The 24,597-nt window shown below is 38.7% G+C and overlaps 1 protein-coding gene across 5 annotated transcripts in view; it reads left to right on the forward strand.

Annotated features, from left to right (window-relative positions):
* axin1 (axin 1) overlaps positions 1-23,870 on the forward strand; it is a 39,083-nt gene extending 15,213 nt beyond the window's left edge. Inside the window, exons 1-11 of one of the 5 annotated variants that reach the window (XM_028600025.1) lie at positions 374-545; positions 2,926-3,897; positions 12,099-12,239; positions 13,064-13,160; positions 14,369-14,506; positions 17,845-18,374; positions 18,775-18,939; positions 19,106-19,300; positions 19,483-19,590; positions 21,619-21,768; positions 22,684-23,870. In XM_028600025.1, coding sequence (XP_028455826.1) covers positions 3,002-3,897; positions 12,099-12,239; positions 13,064-13,160; positions 14,369-14,506; positions 17,845-18,374; positions 18,775-18,939; positions 19,106-19,300; positions 19,483-19,590; positions 21,619-21,768; positions 22,684-22,810 — 2,547 coding nt within the window. In that variant the 5' untranslated portion in view covers positions 374-545; positions 2,926-3,001 and the 3' untranslated portion in view covers positions 22,811-23,870. Of the gene's footprint in view, positions 1-373; positions 546-595; positions 682-2,925; positions 3,898-12,098; positions 12,240-13,063; positions 13,161-14,368; positions 14,507-17,844; positions 18,375-18,774; positions 18,940-19,105; positions 19,301-19,482; positions 19,591-21,618; positions 21,769-22,683 lie in introns of those variants that run through there. The other 4 variants (XM_028600029.1, XM_028600027.1, XM_028600026.1 and 1 more) reach the window with 4 other exon arrangements.
* Positions 23,871-24,597: the final 727 nt, after the last annotated feature.

A 24,597-nucleotide genomic window follows, 5' to 3' on the forward strand; every position in this document is an offset into this window, starting at 1 on the left:
AACAACATAATACCTGTTATATACATATATAATAGGATACCTGACTACATATTGGATGCTTACAGTGGTATTGAAATTATGTTGAATGTATTGATTACTTCCCTCAGTAGAGGTTTGAATTAGGTTACTCAAAAGATCAGCCAATATGACATACTCTTTTCGATTTATGTATGTTTTTTAAATGTTGATCCATTTTTCAGCGGATTGTAAGCTAAGAAGCAAGAAAGGAAATGTTACAACTTCATTTTCAAGATATTTGTTTTAATTCTTAAGAGAGGGAGACAAAAATCAGGGTAGCCTACCACATATGTATCAAAACTAAATACTGGCAATTTGTGTATTGAACGGGCGAGGCGCTGTGCATCATCTGCTGTGTAGTTTCGGCTCCGCACAGACAGTGAGAGACAGTCATGGAGAGGTGGAGAGCGGACTGTTTTCTTTGTTATTTTTAAAGTCTTGCAGTTCGCAACCATGACACTGTTGGCGGTGACTTGTGCCGGCCCAAATGCCCGATGCACTCGAAAGCAGCAAGAAGATTTTCACCGGTTAAGTATATGTCACTTTTTTCTCTCCCCCAGCTCAGAGATTGGGATTGCGGTAGTCGAGAGATATGTGCCATCGCTTTGCTGGTTGTAAATCTATTTGGAAATTGGTGTGGGATTCCCTCTGTGTCCTCTGACGGTAGGGGAAATGTTTGCGGTCGTCCTGTTGTTCGTTTAGTTTAGCAGCTGTTAGCAGAGACAGTAGCTACAGATATTAATAGGTGAATAGTGTGACAAAGTTGTGCACTTGTCGGTCGGCTGCTGACAGGCCTGGCGGTGGTGTGTGTGTGTGTGTGTGTGTGTGTGTACACGGAGTTTGTTTCTGGCTCCCCTCCCCCACACACCGCTACTGTGCTGCTTATTCTGGAGAGGCCAAGACATGAATGTGATGAGAGGCTCACTTCGAAACGAACAACAAACGGATACAGTTTCAGAAAAAAAGGGGCATTTCCTAAACTCGGCTCTGACCGGCTGAAATCACGCCTAACCCATTTGTAAATATTCCTGTCATGCCACACACCTGTGAACCGCATAACCGTTAATTCCAATAGCCTGTGAACGCGCTAAAATATCTGTGACTGTTGACGGTTAATATTTACAGTATGTGGTGCCGATGCATCATTACACACAAGATGACTGATGGTTTGACCCGAAGATTAATTCCTTAGCATTGATCACCCAGGAATGGAATGTGCTTGTATTAACTGCCCACATTTTTCTGGTTATGATTTGCACAAGTGCACGTGCTGCTCACACTTCAGGATTGTGCAGAGAACGGCATTGTTGCCACTTTGGTCTTTACTGTCTTTTGTTCTATCAGCAAAGTGATTTGTATCTGTATTGGAAAAGACAGAGAGTGGGTGTGCCCTAAAGGTAACGTGATGGTAGCTATAAAAAAAAATATTTCTTTTGAAATCACAGCTAGAGTAAACGTCTGCAGTTTTTTAAATTATAAATCTACTTTTTTCAAGATTTATTTTTAATCCCAAAACCATTAGAGTTAACAAGGGCACAGAGCTATAAATAGGATTTTGATTGGTCAGAGCCATTATTGGTCACCACGAGTTTGTCCTGCCCTCATCTGTCAAAAAAATATTGGCTGCTGCACAGATGTGTGAATTTAAACAGAGAATTTTTTTTCTCTACGCTGTTGTTGAATCAGGGAATCGGCACCAAAAATGATTTCTGACACTGTATCTGGGAAGCTTAATCATGATCTGTATGTGCAGTGAGTAGAGGTGGACATATACACTACTGTGTCAAACTCTTTGCTCAGCAAGAAAGCTCAGGGACAACACATGAGGACCAGGACGTGTCCTTGAACAAGACATTGAATCCCTAAAATCATTAGGTACACTATTCTGCAGCTGACCCTGTACTATGATAGCAGGGAAATGAAATAAGGAGAGAATATGATACAAGGATCAATAAAGTACATTTTCAGTGCTGCTCATTTCAGCTAATAGTAGAGAGACTGCTTCATTATTGAGTTCATACTGTAAATCTCAAGTGAATTTATCATTGTGATGATACACTAATACTAATTTGGCTGTAACTGGAGTAGCTGTGTAAAGTAATTGCATGCTCATGCATATAAATCAGAGAATATTGCTGCAAACTACATAGCACTACACCATATTTATACTACTGCGTAGTAGATGCCTTCAGGGCCAGACGGCAGTGAAGCCACAACTCCTGGCTTGGATTACCACAACACTCCCACATAACTCTCAATGTGACTCAGTATGGCACAATTACAGACCATCAAACCACTTAATAGACTATGAAACCACATTACAAGCCAAAGGACTTAAGCTTTCAGTTTCTGCTTAGGTTTGCAGATGTTATGCAGATATTACGTTTACAGATCAGGTGCATAAAATTCTATTTCAGTGTATCCTTGTATTGTTGTTTTCAGTTCCGCAGTTATTCTATTGTATTTATTCCGTAATTCAAATGTAAATACACTGTACTGTAGTTGCGAAAGAATAAAATCATTTATTCCTCATGTTGGAGTGGTTTTAGGGGTTTTCAGTAGCTTGTTTCCTCTGGATTTCTGCAGAATTTGCATTAATTTCAATGTTCAGCTGGAAACTGCCATGATGAGTTTTTCATGACAATCTGATAAAAATGCAAACTGTGCAAAATTCTAAAAATTCCCTATGAGGTATTAGTCCTCTTCTAACCAGGCATATGGCAAATATGGCACATAATTAATCAACCTTTTCTCAGTAGATCTGTTAATATGACTTTTTTTTTTCATTAATCTGAGAATGAGTATTATAATATCTTCTCATAGCAGTGCTCTGTCAAAGCTAGCATTACTCTTCATTTCAATGATGTGATGAAGCTGCGTCTCATTATATATTTTTCCTCCTTGCAGGAGTTTTTTTGCAGTGGCATAAGTAGAGGTCTGGATCTACTAGTTGTGCAGTGTGGGCTCTACGGGGACGTGGTTTATGGATGCTGGGACTATGAGCATAAGCGACAAAAGGGACTACTTAGCAGACCTGGGAGGCAGCTTCACTGAGGATGCTCCGAGACCACCAGTCCCAGGGGAAGAAGGTGAGCTGGTGTGCAGTGATGGACGCCAATACAACAACCTCGGCTTCTCCTCAAAGAACGAGAGCCTCAAATGTGAGGCGTCTGTAGCTACACCCAGGCGACCTGACTTGGACTTGGGTTATGAGCCGGAGGGAAGTGCTTCCCCTACACCGCCCTACTTAAAGTGGGCAGAATCTCTTCACTCCCTCCTGGATGATCAAGATGGCATCCATCTGTTTAGGACGTTCCTCAAGCAGGAGGGGTGTGCAGATATGTTGGACTTCTGGTTTGCGTGCAGTGGCTTCCGCAAACTGGAAGCTAATGAGGGTAATGAGGAGAAGAAGGTCAAACTGGCAAAAGCTATCTATAAGAAATACATCCTGGACAACAATGGGATTGTTTCCCGACAGATTAAACCAGCTACCAAGTCCTTCATCAAAGACTGTGTCGTGAAGCTTCACATTGATCCTGCAATGTTTGACCAGGCTCAGACTGAGATACAGACTATGATGGAGGAGAACACCTATCCCTTATTTCTTAAGTCTGACATATATTTGGAATATACACGGACAGGAGGAGAGAGCCCTAAGCTGTACAGCGATCAGAGCTCTGTTTCTGCGAATGGAAAGGGGCTGTCCGGTTATTTACCGACTTTAAATGAGGATGAGGAATGGAGATGTGACCAGGAGCCGGAGGAGCAGCCCGAGTGTGACCCCACACCGAGCAACCGGCTCACTCAGAAGCTGCTAATGGAGACGGCACCGCATCGTGTTGCCAACAGCGCAAGATTCCAGGACAGTCGTGAGCACAGGTAAATCCTCCCAGCAATCTAGAAGGCTTCTCTACAGCCTTAACTACACAGCTTGTCTCTGCAAACTGCTTAATTAGAAATAAGCCTGAAACCCTACAATACCTTGAACGCTGCTTGAAGTTTGAGATAAAAACAGAGTCCGAGTGTAGCACAGGAGACAGCTGAGATGAGAGGAAAGGTGGTGTGTTATACCTATGTTGTTGAGGAAATGTCAGAGGCTGCAGAAGTTAATTTGTTGTTAGAACGTTGAAGTAGTGTTCTTGGTTTTTCTTGTGCAGGTACTGTGGGACTTGTGTTTTTCCCATTGGGTTTTGTGATAAAAGTTCAACATGATTTTGTTTACGAAGAAGCGTTCTGAAATCTTGTCCTCTTAACCTCCCTCTTTTTAATATTAAGACTGCATTTATGGGGGAACTAAATGTATTATGTTGGACTATTCAATCTAGAGATCGCAAACTTCTTTTATAATGTTGACTAGTCACAGACATGGATATTGATTTGATTTAATTTTTAGGCCACAAAAATTATATAAACTCAGAATTAAAATCTTGTCCAACACACCCAAAAACATGGCAAAAGTTAAACATTGTAGAGCACACGCTCTTCTTGACATTATTTACATTAATATGCACATTTGCTGTGAACTTCCTATTGCACAAACATATATCAAATCCAAGACAATGTGCTCCTTAAAACATAATGTTATATTTAATTATCTTTTGTATCATAATCAATACAAAACTAATGTTTAATTTGTCCTAATCTCAATACCTAGATTCAGTTTATTAACCTATCAATACAAGTAGGTAGTCTAGGAAGTTAGCAATTTTTTGCTGCAGTGCAAAGGGTGACTAAGTTTGCCACCTATATGTGTGTGTGTGTGTGTGTGTGTGTGTGTGTGTGTGTGTGTGTGTACAACAACAACTTTGAATAAGCTTGAATAACTGTTAATGTGTTACGTTAACAAATCGGACACCTACCGTATTCAGCCTGTTGTTCTGTGTGCTATTGTGTAGTTGACAGATGAAGAAAAAATTCTAAATAAATGTGATTTATAGTCCGGTGCGACTTATCTATGTTTTTTTCCTCTTCAAGATGCATTTTTTGACTGATGCGACTTATACTCCGGAGCGACTTATAGTCCGGAAAATACGGTAGTCATAATTACAGGACTGTACTCAGATTAAAATTCAATGTTCAGTTTTTTTTTTTTTTTTTTTATCTGTGTTATAAATGCTGAGGTTGCCGCTCTGTTTTTCTTTTGATTACTGACTTCACTGCATTTTAAGTTAATGATTCTTGCAGATTCAGTTAGACTTTTTTTTAACCTAATGTTGGTGCTTTGCATACATTTCACATTTTTTGACTGTGGCATGACAGACTTTGTTTGGCTTGAACATGCTCTTCTTTTTACTCTTAGGTACTGAGTACATCATGCACACACAACAGATTTGAATGTGCCTACTAATTATCACATGGGACTGCTTTATTTATTTATTTATTATTTTCATTTGAATGTAGTAAAATATGCAAAGCGTTTTCATGGAAGACATTTTGACATGTCACAGTAGGAAAACGAGACCAGATGAGATTTTAACTAAATCTAAAGTCACAAAATGAAAAACGACCACTGTGAAAGGTTTTGCCACAAACTCAAATGGCTTTTCTCCTGTATAACTGACCTCTTCAGACCCAGTAACTGCAGCATGAGCATTAGGGCTGCTCCCTCTTAGTTGATTAGTCGACTAATCGGTCGTTTTGGTCTTAGTCAACTTAGATTTCTTTAGTCGATTAGTCATGTTTTATACTTTTTTCATGTTGAATGACTGAATGATTCCAAGAAACGTACGAACACATCTCTGGTAAACACAAGAATTAAAGTGGTGCTTTTGCACGACTCTTTGCAGAGAAACTCAGATTTACAGATCTGTCGATTAAATCAACTAATTGATTAGTCGATACAATTGAATGAGTGTTAGTCGACTAAGAATTTCTTTAATCGAGCACAGCCCTAGTGAGCTTCTAACTCAAATTGAAGCGGTGTGTGACCTTCTAACTGAACTACTTTAGTTCCCTCAAATTAAAAATAAAAAACAGTAAAAATAACAGAAATAAATGACTGAAATTATAATCAAAGTAGTACTCTCTCAATAATCAAAGTGCAAACAGAGACTGACCAGTGTTTTTCTTTAAGCATGATACGCTGCTCAGCCTAAGATATGGTCATGTTGTTATTCAGGAATATGAGCATGTCCACGTTCTCTATCGTATCGAGACTATCTGTATGGTGGAGAGATAGTCTCTTCACTCAGAGAACCAAGGTTACAATGTAACCAAGCGTTTTCTGGCAGTAGTTGAGACCAGTTGTTTGTACTTGAATTTGTCATTGTACAGTGGAAAGAGAGAGAAATAATGCTTATTTTACGATTGCTTCACAGTGATTACGTTCTAAAGCACAAATAAATAACCATCAAACACTCAACAGGCGAATTTGTGGCGACAGATGCTCTTTTCTCCTCTGCATTTTATTCATTGCAGCAGTAAATAAGGAAGTAGCTACTCTAGTATAAATGTATGACCATTTTAAGACGAGGGGGAACTTTTTTGTTTTGTTTGATATCATTAAAAGTAAAGTTAAGCTTTGCTGTCCGCTTCCCGACTCATTTAAAAAAGACAGAGAGATAAAAAGAGATTGACCCCTATTTTCCACCGGGAGCGTCTGCGCTGCATTCAGGATGAGCAATTGCAGTCATTCAAGTCAATGCTTGATATTCCACCAGCCATGCTACGATGCGTCCCAGAAGTGTGCGTGAAGCGGCTCTCCACTCCGTTAAACATACGCGCCAGATCTATTTTGACATGCGAGCCGCGGGCCGTTAGGACAGCCGGGCAGGAAGTGAAACAGCCAGAGTATCCAGTCAGTTTACCAAAATACACCAATGAGAGATTCATCTTGGAGGTGGAAAAAAACATAATAGACACCACAGATCTTTTTTATAAGGACAAAGCCAGAAAAGAGAAACAAGAAATATCATCACGTTTTAATATCACCTGTATGAGTGAAGCAGGTTGATTGGAAAATTTTTCCCCTGGAAAAAAAGGAACCAAGACAACACTTAATTTGTTTTTTGTTTAATCTGACTTTTGTTAACAAAGTTGCTGGTAAAGTTTGCCTTAATGTTATGACAACTCCAAATATATTACTGTAAAAATTATCTATAGCTTGAGTCTGGCAAGAATGAGATTGTATGAGGGAAAACAATATTTGTTGATTGTACGAGATAGTGGTTTGTTGTGACTTTTATGGGCATTTGCTCTGAAACTGTCTAAAGCTGAGCAGACAGTGTGCGTTTTTGTTGTTCTTGTATGTTTCGTTAACCCAACACCACAGTCAGTCTTGTCCAGTAACAATTACAATAAAGTTTATTCAAACAAGGTGGCTGCATCATCAACAATGTTAACTAAATAGAAAGAAAGGCTGCATTACTTTGTGCAATTCTACTATGAGTGGAATGTTAGAAGAAAAATAGGGAGCCACAGATGTCTGGAAGATGCAGACAATATGATGAGGTTCAGTTTTATATCAAAGCAGTCTCAAGACTACAGTTTTAGCCACAATGTGTAAAATAATATTCTGATAACATTACAACAAGCTCACTTAGGGCTGGGCGATATGGAGAAAATCAAATATGACGATATTTTTGACCAAATACCTCGATATCGATACCGCAATGATATTGTAGTGTTGACTATTGGTGCTTCCACAAAATATTTACACAATGATATTTTTGATAAATAATCATCAGTAATGTGGATATAATGACTAAGTGGGTAAAGGCAAATAATAGAACAGTTACAACAGTCTGGTAAGTTCAGAAAATGGCCACTTTACTGTATTGCAGCCTTTAAAACCAGGAAAAGACAACACTTATGCCATATTACGATATCCAAAATCTAAGACGATATCTAGTCTCATATCACGATATTGATATATTGCTCAGCTCTAAGCTCACTACAGTTTATAATGGATCTTTTGACAGCCATGTGGGAAATCAGACAGCCAACCAAAATTCTGACATGCCAGAAATCCATCTGCTCAGGGAAATTAATCAGGTGTTGTGACGCCCCCTCAAACAGCATGTCAAATGACAACTGATCTGGCAGAAATTCAGCCCGATTCTAAAATTAGTTGGGTTCTACCAATTCGGGGCTAAAATTGGGATTAATCCGTACGGTGTCTGCCCGGCTTAATACCCAGCAGCCGGTAGAATGACAGAGAGAACAGACACTGATTGACTCTAAAAGGCTCTGAGTAGTCTGACTGTGTTTACTCTACATACTAGTGATCCTCAGCCATAAGAAAATGTAATCATGTTAAACAATTGAAAAGTGGCTCAGCATTAGTTACATCCTCACGACGTGTGTTTGCAAATGAAAGTGTGACAATTAAAGATCAAATGAATACGTAAGTAATTGCTTGCTACCACAACTTAACTAATGTCACTACTGATTGAACCTTGTAAAGCTCATCATGTAATACGGTTACATCTTCAAGTGAGGATTAAGACCACTTGCAGTAAAAATAAAAAGTCAACGTGTTAGGTGTCTAAGGTCATTGTTGCAAATTAAACCCAAAACAAGGATTTTAATACTAAAGATTAGAGCCAGGAGATATGGAGAAAATCAAATATCACGATATTTTGGTCCAAACACCTCAATATCGATACTGTAGGGTTGACTATTGATGCTTTCACTCAATATTTACACAATGAGACTTTTGACCAATACTCATCAGTTATGTGGATATAATAACTAAGTGGGTAAAGGCAAATAATAAAACAGCCTGGTACATTCAGAAAATTACATCACTTTACTGTAATGCAGCCTTTAAAAACAGGAAAAGACTACACTTATGCCATATTACGATATAATGATTAATCTAAGACGAGATCTAATCTTGGTATCACGATATCGATATATTTATCGATATATTGCCCAGCCCTACTAAAGATTAAGATTCTAATGTGCATGTTGTTGCTATTGTTGGTCCTCAACAGAATAAATAAAAATCATGTCAGACAACAGAAACTTCCCCATATTTGATCTCTACGGCTGCAGCACCAGAGGAGGGGCAGGAATTCACATCAGCTGACACTCAGACAATACCTTCCAGATAAGATCCTCTATGTGACTAAAACACCGGTCACAATGCAGTAGTAGTAGTTTGGCTAGTTCAAACTGAACTAAAATCAGACCTGCCATAGACTGGGCAGTTGCAGACTTCTGCTGCTTTTTTTGTCTATGTGTGCAGCTTTTCTGGTTGATATCTGCAGAACTCAAGATGAACCAATTGCTTGTTTGTGTTTGATTTTTAGCAGTTTTTGTTGGAGATCAATGCTTTCGAAGTCTCCTAAAAAAATAGAAGAGAACATTTTTAATTAGAGAGTGAACACACAGTTTTGGGCCTATTTTCACATCATTATTTCAGCAATTAAGCATTTGGCTGGAATTACATAAAGACACACTTCATTTTTAAAAAGCCTTTTAGCAGCACCCGTTGGGTTTTTATGAAACTAAATTTTACATCAGTTGTGTCTGATCTCTTAAGAGACAGGCAACAAAAGACATTAAATAGTCTTTCAGATCAGCGTTTGGAAATCAAATGACTTGAAAGAGAATGACCTATACATTAATTAATGTTTGGGGAGATTTTTTTGAAGTGAACATCTCAGTTTTCTTCTCGTTCAAGTAAGCTGTGTACTTCAAAGGCGAGACTTCATCGCCTCAATTGTGTCACTGCTCAGTGTTTCACTCAAATCAACATTATTATGTGTCATATCTCCCATAAAGAATCTGTATTCAGTGTTTGGAGTCGAGGGGTATTTGTACGATACGATATACTTTATTGTCCGCTTACGGAAATTCTGTTTTGGACTCCAAGCTACACACATAAATAATGCCTTGGCAGTTAGAAACAAAACAATACAGCACCAGTAGCAGTCACAACAATAAATTGCAATATAAAGTAGTTCTATTGCACACATCCCTTGGTAAAAACACATTGCACGTAACATATATTTCCCTCTCCCGAGAGTAAAACACCATGAAACTATAATATAGTAATATAATAAAAGTCATATTTTTGAGTTTGGAGTCTGACCGTTTTTTTCTTAGAGAAAGGGAATTGATACATTTTCTTTTGTATACGATTTCGTTGGCCTTTGCATGTATTTAACAGTTGACATGAGAAGGGAGAATGGCATGTGGGCGTTTTGATTACTACACATGGAGGGCAACTGAGGACAGCATCTTTCAAAAATGTGTGTATAAAATATGTTTGACAAAACACAGCTATTTCTTAAACATTCTTTTTATTGCAAGTTAATTGACCCTTCACTAAGCCCTGCCCTCCTTAGTTACTGTTGCTACGCCTGACAAGCTTTCGTGCCTGGCACGTCTATTACAGTATGTATGCACCGATGTCAGACATTCCCAAGGAGATAATTAGTAATTTTTGGCAAACAGGTGAAATATCTGAGAGAGCAAGACAAAAGGGACTGCAGTACGCATTCGAGGGATATATCCACGACATAATATGCAACCAATTAGAGAATAATTGAAATGAAAATGAAATCCACATAGTGTGACCAACAAAAGTCAGTATGTGAGCAATTTCCCCAAATATCAAAAGCAATACATGATGAATAGATTTTTTGATAATGAGTAGTACTGTATGGCCTTCCTGCCTGGTGAGAAAATGTGTTCAGGCTCTCTTTATGATAGTAAACCTGACATTTGTATTGTGTCTTTATTGCTGTTTTATTTTTTATCAGTTGGAATTTTCTGGAATTATTAAGAGCTATATCTTTTTTAATGTGTGTTTCCAAGTGTGATATTATGCAAAAATAATAATTAGTGCAACATACAGAATTAGTTTGGAATAAAATCCAGCACTGAACCTTTTTTTAAGCGATTGTCCAGAGATGTTATATGACGGCAGAAACTGTACTGCACCGTTGTTATCATTAATTTGTGGTTATGAGAAATAAATGTTTCCAAAATGGAAACGCAACTGTGAGCAGTGTTGTAGAAGAGGTTTGCTTAAAGAATTATCTCATCTGTTTTTCACCAAATGACTGAATGATTGAATTAATGTTTGCTTCTTTTCCTAGTCATGGCCGTTACTTTCTCATCATCAGAAATGTTTCCAGATATAATCACAACTTGAAACTCATTTTCTGTACACTGCACTTTTTATTTGTCCCAGCTCTTCCACCAACCTGGCACTGTAATTATTCACTGTTGCAGAATGTAGATGCTAATGAAAATCAGTCGGTCACAAAGGTTTCATTTTGAACTCTGGGTGTTTCTGCATTCCAAACAGGGAGAAAGCTTCAGGGAATTCCAATTTGAATAAAAAGAGATGATGCCTAACATCTTTAATTCATGTGTACAAAGCCCTGCAAGGAGTGTGTTCAGCAAAGTCAATGACTGAGAATGTAGAAGGTTGACAAATTAAGCTTTCCCATATATCTGTAGACGCTCTTGAGGGTGTGCTATAGAATAAGACTTGCAGTTATACTCCACCGTTCAATTCTCTGGTATTGAATTTGGTATGTTCACAATACTATCAAATATGGTGTTCCTAGCAAACGCAGTATACTTTCTCTGGCTGTAGGTGTGTTTGGATTACGCTAAACCGAAGCAAGAGCAGTTGCAGGAAGTGTCAGAGCCTGAATGGTTGACAAAATATATCGGCTCATTCATATCATGTTTTTTTTTACTAAGCATACATGTTGCATACATGGTACTATAGTTTTCATGGCTTTAATGTGTGTTGTCTAAAATCCATTATGTCTGGAGCATCGCATCAACTCTCTAACTAAACCAAAAGAGCAGAAATGGAAGACATTTGGCTGTTCTTAAATCACAACCAAATCTTCTGGTCTTCTGGACCTTTCGTATTCTTTATAGAATGTTAACTGTGAACAGACAAACCTTTGACTTCTGGAAAGATCTTTTATTACAATATATAACCATTCCTAATCAAACAATACTGCGTGTTCTTCATTTAGGATTATACTACAGAACTGTGTACCGTTGTTTATAAATGCATTTTCACGAGCATGTCTATAACATTATGATCTATTGCGGTTATTATGATTTTTTTTGCCCTGAGCAGATTTCTTCATTTTTTCCAGGCATGCACCATGTCGGGAGCCCATCAACCCGTACTATGTCAACACTGGTTATGCTATGGCTCCTGCCACCAGCGCCAATGATAGTGAGCAGCAGAGTATGTCCAGCGACACAGACACGATTTCCCTTACCGACAGCAGTGTGTATGTATTTTCTCATCACACACACACAAACGCACACATTTCATGCTTAAAATTTTAAAAAGTTTAAAAGGAAGACATGTCATATAAGTTAGCATTGTTCAGAGACAGGATTAAGAGTTTAATTGGTTTTTACCTGCGCTGTGATTAAGCAACCAACATCTGCTCGTTAAAGGTAGCAGACCTAAAACCATGTCTGATAGAATGTACACAAATGAAAATAACCTACTGACCTCTTTTATAAATGTGACACACCAACCGGTTTTAAATGTTTTTAAATGTTGTATTTAATGTAACTTTGTTTGGGCACCAGCATAAGACCAAAGGCAATGTTTTGTACCATTTGGGATCACTTGTGAGCAGGACTTGTATTTCAGTTGAGTGTGCTGGTGAAAGAAGATTTTAGAAAAAATGTTTTCTAGGTGCAGATATGGCACCGGGGATTTAATTCCAAAGAAACTTCAAAGCTTGCACCACTGGACAAAAATGTGTTTGAAGCTGAATGGATTAGAGGCAGTTATCAGCTAATTGTTCCAGCGCTTCCAGCACAGGAAAGGAGTGTGAAACCCAGCATGACCAATACCACATGGAATTACAGACTGATGGATGTGTTAACATGTAACTGTAATCTGCCAGACCACTTGTGGTGCAGTGGACACAATAAGATTGTGAGAATGCCTGCCCTGCTCTACTGATTAATCAAGACTTACAAGGTGTTCGTTTTAGGCAACAAAAAAAATGCAGTGGAAAGCTTTTGACTTCAAAGCTGCCTGTGTTGTTTATTCATGAGGATGTTTTATGAAAAATATCTTTGTTGTTAATTCCAGAGATGGGGTTCCACCCTACAGATACCGCAAACAGCATCGCCGGGAGATACACGAAAGTGCCAAAGCAAATGGGCGAGTGCCACTACCTCATATTCCAGTGAGTTATTCATGAGTTCTCTCCCTTCTCTCTCACTTTCTGCCTCTACACCTCTCTTTAACTGTCTGCCCCTGCCTTATTTTTCTCCGCTGCACCATTGGAGATGTGCATATTTAAGCTCTGCTGTGTCGCAGGGCCTGTGATGGCGTGTAAGAATAGCTGATGGTGAAAGAGAAGGCTGTCTAAATGTAGCTTGATGCTTTCCTAAGCTGTAAGCACTGAAGCCTAGTAGACATGAATCCTCCCATGTGACAGCCTGATGCCTCCCTCTGCAGCTTGTGCTGTCTTTTTGGTAGGAAAACCCCGGCCCTAATTAGGCCTCGGAGTAAAGAGTCAAATTAAAACTCCACACGTAGCATCCTATTAGGATCCATGAATTGACTGTATAGTAGAGCACAAATCCCCAAAGCCTAAATCTCACGTTTCCCTGCCCCAACAAATTAATCATGACTTCACTTCATTGGCAATAAGAAAATTGACAGGGCTTGTAGATGTTTTTTTTTTTTTTTTGTTTTTATGTCACTTTGTTTTCCAACTTTTTTTGTATAAACTGGTGCCATATCAGGATGATTGTAATGCAGTGACTCATGCTATTATGTGAGGAAATAAGATTAGTTGTGTCATTTAAAATTACAGTAAACTTGTTATCCTACCTAGTTTATGTGCCCAAAATGATTTTGAAATGTAAAATAAATCAAAAAGGTTACTATCAAAAAATTTTAAATCTTTTTTTCTGTAGACACGCTTATCAAATGGATGTAGTTATGTTATTAAAACTTGCAAGGTGATGTGTTTTTGATGGGAGGTCTTGCCCCAACCTCTATTTCAAAATCACACAGGAGGCATGGGAATGTCACTGAGCCCTAATTTTTATAACGGTGGTTAATCATTATATATTATAGTCATATTATAATCATTATATATGGTTATTCATACAATCTCCATAATGTGGAAATAAAAATAACAAAAAACTCACTATATCAGAAAGGACCAGCTTCAGTAGGATTCAGCGGTAAAGTCTCATTGTTAAATTTAAATGTAAATTATCCCTTCTGATGTTTAACACTTGACACTGTCTACTTGAATGTTTCCTGCTTATGTTTCCTATATTTGGTCACTGACAGAATGTACAAGGTCAGGGTGGTAAAACTGCCCATATGGTGCTGACAGTAATGCAGTGACAAATGAAAATTCCAACCCCCCCCCAGCGCACAAACCGGATTCCAAAGGACATACATGTGGAGCCGGAAAGGTTTGCTGCAGAGCTGATCAGCAGACTGGAGGGCGTACTGAGGGAGAGGGAGGCTCAAGAGAAGCTAGAGGAGCGACTGAAGAGAGTGCGATTGGTAGGTTTTATTTATTTTTTTCTCAACCAGTGTCTACTGTTTAAAGCACAAGCAGATCCACTGTTTTTTTAATTTGGTGTAACACGTCAGAGTTTCTGCAGAGGTTTACTCTGAGAGCATTGTCTGTAGACTAAATGACCTCTAACATTATACAATTCAAGCAGTGCAGGGATGTTTTTATTCCAGTGATTCTGAGCTGCTTTTCACTCAGTAAAGTTACACCTTGGCTTCTGGTGACTCTGAATAATATTTGCCAGATGGAAAAGAAAATTGTATGAAAGTATGGATCCCTAACAACTATTTTTATCGGATTTATCAGATTAGTCTGACAATAATTTTCCAGATTATTTAATCAATAAAATGTCAGAAAATAGTAAAACTATTTTCCAGGAGCACATGGTATCTTCAAATTCCTTATTTTATATTACCAACAGTACAAAATCTTAAAGACATTCAGTTTACCATCATATGTAACAAAGAAAGAAGCAGCAAATCTGCAACCAGGTAATGTTTGGCTGAAGAATGACAACCGATTATCAAAATAGTTGGTTGGTTAATTAAGCAATATTACACGAAAAGGTTTGATTTAACGTCATTATTGGCACAACAGTGATGCAGCTATTTTTAAACTGTATTCATATTGTGGGGCAATTCACTCAAAAAAAAAGAGGATGTTTAGTCAGCCTACTAGAGCTAATGTTAGCTTTGTAGAGATCGTGGGATTTCCCAAACTGAATAAATAAACTGCTGTGTTAGCTCAATCATGTTGTAACTAAGATATCTGCTGAAAAAAATATTTTTTCTATTAACAGATTTAGCTCCTGTACATCTGCAAAATTTAAGTTTTTTTTCCATAGCTACGTGCCACCGGGACTGATGATGTGATCCAAACATTTCCAGTAACATTTAACTCCAGAGCGTTTGAGTCGTTTAACCCGATGAATCACTGAATATGTTGGAGGGAGTGTGTGCCACTGTGTCTCCTGATCTATTCTCATTAATACAAACTGACACATGTTTCAAACACAGTTTTATTAATTCATCTCTGTAATGTTGACACGGAAATGGTGGAGTGATATTTTAAGTGATGAGCCTGGTGTGCTCATTTGGCCCTGGGTGTGGGCTGTCATGCTGATTGGAGCACATTCTAAATGTCTAGTTGACCATTGCCTGGTCGGATTTACTTGTGTAATTTTCTTTCAACCAACTAATCAATTCATTGAGTAATTAACTTATACCTAGAGTAGTCATATATTGGCAACATTTATATTGAATATTATCTTTAAATCCTGCTATAGTTTTTGTATTCTCAGGTTTAAGCTGTTTTGAGTGAACATGTTTTGGTCATGAGAATCTCATTTAAATATTCACAAATATTGATTTCAAAGTACTCTTTCCTATGATATACTTTAATAAAAGAATACATTATGACCATAGATGGTGTATTGAAAAGTAGACCAGGAGTATCAGTATCAGTAATGTGCACGAGGTACCACCAAAGCCCATTTCGGAGCCAGAAAGCGAGATGTGTGTCTGGCCAGTGGGCTTCAAGTGTTCAGTAACAAAGGAGACTTAAATCCGTCTGGCCTTAATGAAATTAATGAGGCCAGCCATTTGAATAGAGAATAAAAAAACATAAAGAATCACTTGGAGATTTCCATCCTTGGCCTGTCAGCAGTTTGGCTTCATCGATGAATCAGATGGAGCACCTGCACACTCGGCCGCTTGTAAGTCTGGAACAGCGTGCCGCCTGTTTGATGTCACTTGAACGGTGATGAAATGGTTGCTGCTACCATAAATGAAGTCTCCTTCAGTACACAGACCCAAGTACTTAGTCTCAAGGCAGACATTGTATGTGTTTTGGCCCTGGAAGGAGAAAAGCTGCCATCACACAGTTTAAGGTTTGCTTTATTAAACCTGGAGGCAAGCATGAAATGACTGCCTTCATCAAGTGATACTCTGAGCATCTAGAAGAGGAAAAGTGAGCTTAGCTTTTTAACCATAATATCAAAAAATGATAGTTTTTATGCATGAAGGATTTCTGGTTAATAATTGATGTTATCATTGTATTGCTGTGAGGGGAAGGTCCACATGACTCCATGAGAATGTGAGTAAGTTATTGCCACAGCTCTGTCCCACAGTCTGCTAAAAATGTAATTATGGCTTCACTTAACGTAATTTTTTGGAACAATGGACCGTGTGGCCCAGCTATGCACAGGGTAATTGACATGCACAAGCAGCAGCATTCTGTTCATGACAATAAACCAATGGCAAAACGACTCATGTGAGCTGCTGTAGACTCTTATCAGTAATTCGCCATCCACTACTAGGTAACTTGTATAATGTCAAATATATCTGCTGTTGTTTGCCAAGGAATTTCATTTTCAAATAGAAAAGATAGCGCCCGTGGGAAAGTGTGCTTCATGAGTGGGCTCAGCTAACACATATCTGGATCTGGTGCAGAGATACGAAGACTCATCAGTTATTAAAACATGCCAAGAAAGATTTTTTTTCTTTAACAATATCGCTGAGTTTCCGAAAGGAGTGGGTACAGGGAGGTTACGTTTATGTAGGCGCAGGAAGAGACACTCTTAATGGTTTCTTTTATATGGTTATAAGAAATGGATGGTAAGCACTGGGCAATAGCAAACTCAGTTAGTTTGGCATGTTTACAAGTGAAGGTTTGTTCAATTATTAACATAACTGCTATAAAAGGGTTGGGCATAGGCAGGTTAGAGTGAAACCCCTACCTACTGTTGTCCTACTGTACCACAATATCTCTTTGTTCAAGTCTTGATGGGGAATACTGCTGAATATAATTTGTGCTTGCAGATTTTATCTCCAGTAAGAAAGTATTAGGTTTAGGATTTCATTTATTTAAAATGTTTGTAGTAATAGTGGTGTGAGGTCCTTGTGCCATAAGGATCAATTAGATAGATAGATAGATAGATAGATAGATAGATAGATACTTTATTGAGGGAAATGTAGGCATCCAGTAGCTTCTTCAACATTTACATTTTATTTTTACATTATATGTCTTCGCTGCACATCCTCCACTCCCTACAGTGCCTGCTTATCAAAAAAAAAGGTGAATGCCTGCAGCATCCCAAAAATCCTAATTTGTGTCAACTGTATTCAAAAATATATTTTAAAAGAAAAAATACATAAAGATATACGTATTTTATATGGCTTTGTTTTATCAACGTGTTGGACATAATGCTTCAGATATTCATACCCGATCTTTCTAACCAGAATTTATTTTTTCCAGATTGTTATTCCAGATTACATTTTTTTTTTCCTCTAAATGATTGTTTTGTGTGTGTATTTTTGTTCTAAAGGAAGAGGAAGGTGATGAAGTCATGTCCACAGCCACAGCATTATCCAGTCACAGGTTCCCCCCTGGTGCTTATTTGCAGAATTACAACTCGCGCTATGCTGACAACACCTACAGTGGTCTTATTCTGAGAGATGCTCATGAGGAGAACCCTGAGAGCATCCTGGACGACCACGTCCAGCGGGTCATGAAGACTCCCGGGTGCCAGTCACCAGGCACAGGCCGTCACTCTCCCAAGTCACGCTCACCAGACGCTGTCCTAGGGGGCAAAGGGACAGGACTTGGAACGGCGCATGTTAAACATTCATCCAGGCACGGTCTCAAGGGAGACCCCAGCCACCTGTACCACCACAAACATGCGCACCACATCCACCACGCAGGCGTCGGCAAGCCCAAAGAGCAGGCAGAAGCTGAGGCGGCCGTTCGTGTACACGGCAGCTTTCCATGGAGCCCAGAGACAAGTCATTATGGATCAAAGTCTCGCACCTACGCAGATGGAATGGGATCCAACAACATGGAGCATACAGGGTATAGGTACGTACCAAACTCAAGCATTAGTTTCCTCTTTCTCAATAATGCACTGTTAACGCTTTTGTGATTTAGAATTGAGGCACTTGTTAATTATCTGGCGACTGGACCAGGGATAGGTATGTTGTTTGATTAGTCAAGATGGATTAGGACATTTTATTGTTTCTTTTAGATAAAGTTAGTAGCTTTCATTTAAAGAGTCCTCTTTTGGTTAGGCCTTCCCTTTCTCCTCACCGTAGTTTGCCTCTTCATTTGTGTTTGTACATTAAGTTCCTTGTCAATAAATAACTTTATTTTACCATTTCCAACTGCATTTATGCTGCTTTTTCCTTCCCCCTAGCCAGCTGGCTCGTAACATGCATCTGAAATGCTTTTTGCTTACCAGTTGTTTTCTTGAATAATTCAGTAGCAAAGGTGGCACACAGTTTAAAAGGGCGTTCAAGAAAGGTGAGGAATTGCGGCCTCACGACATGCCAGCGCCTGCAGAGGAGATGGAGAAAAACCAGAAGATCCTATTGTGGCTGATGGAAGGACAGAAAGAAATGGTTCAACATAAGAGGAGCCCATATGGGTCAGTGAGGACAGTTAACTTAGTGCAAGCATTTTTTTGTTAAGAGTTGTTAAGAGTAAGCAGCACAGACTAAAAATGGACGAGGAAAAGAGGCACTTTCTTTGAATACTCTTGCTTTGTTTCGTTTGACTATTGATATTCAAAAATTCATGACTTTACATTTCAGGAGTACCACTGTGTCCAAGAGGACCACAGGTCATGAGGCCCAACTGCGGAACAACGTGCAGCCGTCTCACCCTTTCATCCAGGATCCCACCATGCCCCCAAATCCAGCTCCCAGCCCCCTCATCCAGCTGGAGGAGGTGCGCCGACGGCTTGAGGAGGAGAAGATCAAGTCTGGAACTGTACAACTTAAGCAAAGGTTACTGGACGGACATGTCTCATTACCACAGTTATCTGCACACTGAATCAGTGCAGTTTTTTAACAAAATCTATTTAACTTGATCTTTTTTCTTTAGTCAAAATGAAACCCTTTTGTTCTCTAGCCTGTGTGCTCTTTAGGGCGAATGTGTGTCTAACTACTGGGGTTGTTCGGTCCCTCAGGTATGTGATGGAGGTAATCCAGAGGGGTCGCACTGCAGTCAGGCCTGCACTGTTCCCTCCGCTCAGCGTGGTGCCCGCCGTCTCTGACATCGAGCTCTCCCAGCCCGAGTATGTCCACCGTGTCCTACCAGTAACTTTACCCACTAGTTCCAAATTCCCCATAGGTCACGGCAACCCACTTCACTTCCCATTCTCATTACTGGTAGTTTAGTTACCGAGGACTGGTTTTTTTGTAGAGCCACTGAAAGAAACCTTTAGAAATCAGTAATGAGCAATCCCTTTCCCTAATTCCCTCCTCTGTGTGCTGTGTCATTATGCAGTGTCCCACACTCTATGCTTGAGTTTGTTTAATGTGGTATCTTGTCTAGTTTTTCCTTTGTGACAAGTCTTATTCTGCCTCTATCACTGCCACGAGAATATTTTTAAACATGAGTAGTGCTGTCAAATGATTAAAATATTTAATCGCGATTAATTGCATTAATGTCATAGTTAACTCGCAATTAATTGCACATTTTTATCTATTCTAAATGTCCTTGATTTCTTTTAGTCCCATTTCTTTTTTCTCATTTTAATGCTCTTATCAACATGGAAAAGTGGATCGGCTTGCTTTGTGCTTTTGTCACCTGCGAAGAATTTGCATCAGCTGTGTGCTTGGCCATCAGCTGTGTGCTTGGCCATCAGCTGTGTGCTTAGCCATAAGTGGTATTTCAGACTGGACGTGCTGCGATGATAGCTCAGTTCACAACGACAAAACACACAGATCACTTTGGTGTTGTCAATAGAACCATTTGGCAACTTTTTAAAAGTAAACTTTCCATTCAGAATCTTATTGGCATCCATTTCAGCGTCTCACGCTCGCCATCCACTCAAAACGTAACATTAGCCTACTAGTCTTTGGCCGGCTCGCAACCCCAAACAAGTGTGTGCGGTGTGCCTGTTGTTTTGTTTCCGGTCTAGATCCGGTGTGGTGTTGTAGTTTTCTAACGTTACTAGTTGTTGCAACAGCATGTGAAAAAAACTACAAAGTTTGCTAGGCCAAAAAGAACGTTGATCTCGCAATAAAAAAATGTACGCCGTTAAAATGGGTTTGCGTTAACGCTGTTAATAACATGTTTAACTGACAGCAATAGTTGAGATCTATAAACGATCTGACAGAAAACAATAATTGTGAAATATAAAGTCTACTTGTGCTACATTGGGGGGTTAAATAACACAACAGGACGTCAAACAAATCAGCCAGTGCACAGCCTATGGATTCACCTGAACCTGACCCTACGCTGTGACAAGACTGTGTGAATCAAGCATTGAGTTGTTCAAATTTACTAGTTTAGTGGCTGGCTGGGATAGGGAGAGAGGTCTACGGTCTTTTTTTTACAGTAAAGGACATTATTTTATTAGTTAATTTTGTAATGTGTAGTTATATGCAGACCTTTTAAAAGAAATGTTTATGTTGAAATAAATATACCTATACAAGTAGTTATGTATCTCGTACATTTGCCCTCTTACATACATAATATGCAAAATAGATATTTAAATAGTTCGAACCTGTTTTTAAGAAGGACCATTCAAACAATCCAATTTTGACAGCCCAATCAGGCTCAACTTTAGTTAATTTGTGTACCTTTCACCTGTACGTCCTGCTGAAACAGTGCTTGTCATTTATTGTTGTTTTCTATTCATACAAGCTATCCTTAGAGAGCCTCAGTGTTGTTTCCTCCAGAACTGATTATTGAAAAACGCTGTTCTGCATGTGATCCAGAAAACAAGAGGATGTTGGCCCATAGTTTCTCTTGTCACTCAGTACCTGTAATTGCACATATTGATTAGTGTTCGGCCTTGAAGATGCAAGGTATGGAATGACCTCAGTTGATCTCAAGTTCCTCATTCCCTTTAAGGTTATGTAAACACCTTTCACAAAGTGCAGGACTGCTGTCACTAGAGACATCTGCTTGTTAATGTCAGGAAATTATTATTTATTAAAGTTCAGAATCATGACCCATTTTAAACAACACAATTTACAAGCTATAGGGTCCTTTTTTAGATGTGAAAAATAGTCAACATAACTTTGAAGTGTGGACTTTAATAATGGGAAAGTTTAAAATTTTCTAAACAGTTTTCTGTCTTTTCCACTTGCAGACACAAAGCCACTAAAAAGCAGCCATGTGAAAACATTACTGTGGCGTATTACTTCTGTGAGGAGCTGATACCGTACAGGACGTCTGTCAAAGGGAGGGTCGTCACTCTGCGCCAGTTCACAGAACTGCTAACAAAGAAAGGAAATTACAGGTGAGGTGTATGGTGCTGTTTGGTGTCTATGGTCATAACTTGAGAGATGTATCACAACTAAAATTAGAATAGAATTTATCTTTTAATAATCAGCAAGCAGGATTGCATTACAATTGTATTGTCTGTAACAAAACTTGCTTTGAGACTGCAAAATAGTCCTTAAACTTTATCAGAGCTATAGTTGTCTGGGGGATATATGGGAATAAATATAATTTGAGTAGTACGATTAAAGGTCAGAATTTTCACTGGTGATTGTTACTATAGAGATCGGCTGTAACACATTTGTGATCATCTTTGATTAGATGCAAATTCATTTCAGAATTTCAAACTCTTAAAGGCCCTAGTTCTGCATCCCTGATATCATTCTTGACAAATGATAGGGGCACGGTCAGTTATAGCATGATGTACTGATTAAAAGCAATATACTTATTGAAGTGAATCTGAAATCTTTAAACTTGAACGTCTCAATCTTAAGTATCGTCACCTTCCTAAAGTAATGGCCTAAGTCATTTTTCAGGTTTTTCAGAAAATACAAGAAAACAAATACTGAATATATATTTATTAATAATTTCACTCAAAAATGTTATAACAATAGATGACTATTGACATACTAATAACAATGTCAGTCAATTATGCAACATAAGAGGAATAAATGCATACACATTGTCTTTTGACTTAGGCAGCTGTATAATCACATAACCTGTTCAACTGAGAATGTAGGCAATTTTACCAGAGGTGGCCAGCACCATGAGGAGATGATTTAGGCAAGAAAATCATTTTTGTCAATATATGACGTAGGCCATTATTTTAGGAAGGTGACCGTATATAACACTGCTGGGCGCAATGTACAAACGTAAGTACAGGTCACAGGGTTTTAACCTGGAGAAGTTAACGTTGTTCCTCACATTTTTTTAGGTATTATTTCAAGAAGGTAAGCAACGAGTTTGACTGTGGGGTGGTGTTTGAAGAGGTACGTGAAGATGACGCTATCTTGCCCATCTTTGAGGAGAAGATTATCGGGAAAGTCGAAAAAATTGATTGAAGGTCATGTTGAAGAAGAAGGAGTCCAAAAGGGGCATTGTGTGATGGACCGAGGAGCGATTGGATGGTGAAGGGGAAGTGTTTTAGGATTGAGACCGGTGGAGCGCAGAAGAAAGTGATACGGTAGAAGTGGGTCTAAAGTTGAAGAGCAAAGCACTGTTCACAGAGGACCACTTGTGACTTTTGAGACTCGGTAGCACCACTGCAGTGACATTGGACTAGAAGAAAAAAAAAAGACCTCATTCACTTCTTTGAAGTGTAAGGTAGTATTGTTAAGTTTACTAGATACATGCAGACAAAAGTGCTACTAAAGCTTCATATTTTTGATATGATGTATCAGAGGATGTCCTTTCTAAAGTAACCACACTTGTCATTTATATGTATTGATACCAGATGTGTACAGTTTGTGTTAAAATATAACAAAATTTTATACATATTTAAGTATTTAAAATGCTCATTTTCAATCAATTTCTGCCCCTGTTGAAGACGATCAAAATCCTTTTTTTTGTTTTTTTTCCATTGTACTCTGGACTCTAATGTTTGTGCTCTTCTTTGTGCGTTTTATACATCACTTACCAGTACTTTATTTTGTGGCATTCAGTCAGGCTGCACTTTCGTTGTATTATATACCACTGACTATGTCTCACTGTGGGCTGCAACATGAATTTCTGAGTGACCAGATCAATGGAAACCCTGTTCAGTGTGCTGCAATCCAACACAACAGCCCAGTGTTTTAGAAAAGTACTTAAGAAGATGGCCATTGTTGACACTGCTGGAGAGAATTTATAGCCTTTTTTTAGGCTCAAACTTTGTGGTGGTGTTATAATATTGATATAAGAAACAGGGCTATTGTAGGGCTGTTTTATTGGGTTGCATTACTGCATGTTGTACAGGGTGTTTTATTTTTCTGGTAATTTGGTGTATACTGCATGTAAATGTAGCAGCTGGCTGTGTTTATGTACAGTCTTCTGCTGCATTGTTTTTACTCAACCCAGTTGAAGTTTTAAGAAGATGCCTGACAAAATAACACAGTAGATTCAAAAATACTGTAAAAAAAAAAAGTTGGTTCCCCAAATCCAAAAACTACATTTGGCATTAATATTAATTAACACAGTGGCAATTAGAAACAGTCAGGCTATTAAAAGCGTTTGTTAAGATGGTACTTCAGTCAATACATCAGGCTGAAATTTCAGTTGGGTAGAGGCTAACAAGCTTTTCTAAAGGTTTTACCATTCTGATGATGAATTCTGATTGTGAATGAGTAATTCGACCTTTATGAACATTTGGAAAACAATTATTCTTGGAGGCCAGTAGGTGGATTTTCTTTTTAATTATTTCTAGTTTAACACTGAATGACATGGTTTGGGGTTCAGTTTCTAAAGTCAAGTACTGCCTTCAGCTTTCGAGGTTATTGTTTTTCATGAAACAGAAGTGTTCCCATCTGTAGACTCGCACATTCAGGGTCAAGCCTGCAGAGGCTCCTTGGACCTGTTCAACGGAGATCGTATCACAGCATTTGAATGAGAAGGCCAGCGAATGTCATTAGGATACTATCAAATGTTGATAATGTTTGTGCAATGAAGGTCACATCAAGGCATGTTTAAGTATTCTACCATTTTACAGACTGTAGAGAGGAAGGCTAACAGACACTGAAATGTTGCGTTTACTTTTAAGTTATTTTTTTTCTCCAGCTTTGAGGTTCGTACTTGTTCCTTTCTGCGAACCCCAGACTTACAGTACCACCTCAAACTTGTAATCTCTTCTTAGTTGATCTATCAGTTAGGAAGG

Source organism: Perca flavescens, chromosome 15 (genome assembly GCF_004354835.1).
Source record: "Perca flavescens isolate YP-PL-M2 chromosome 15, PFLA_1.0, whole genome shotgun sequence".
Classification (NCBI taxonomy): domain Eukaryota; kingdom Metazoa; phylum Chordata; class Actinopteri; order Perciformes; family Percidae; genus Perca; species Perca flavescens.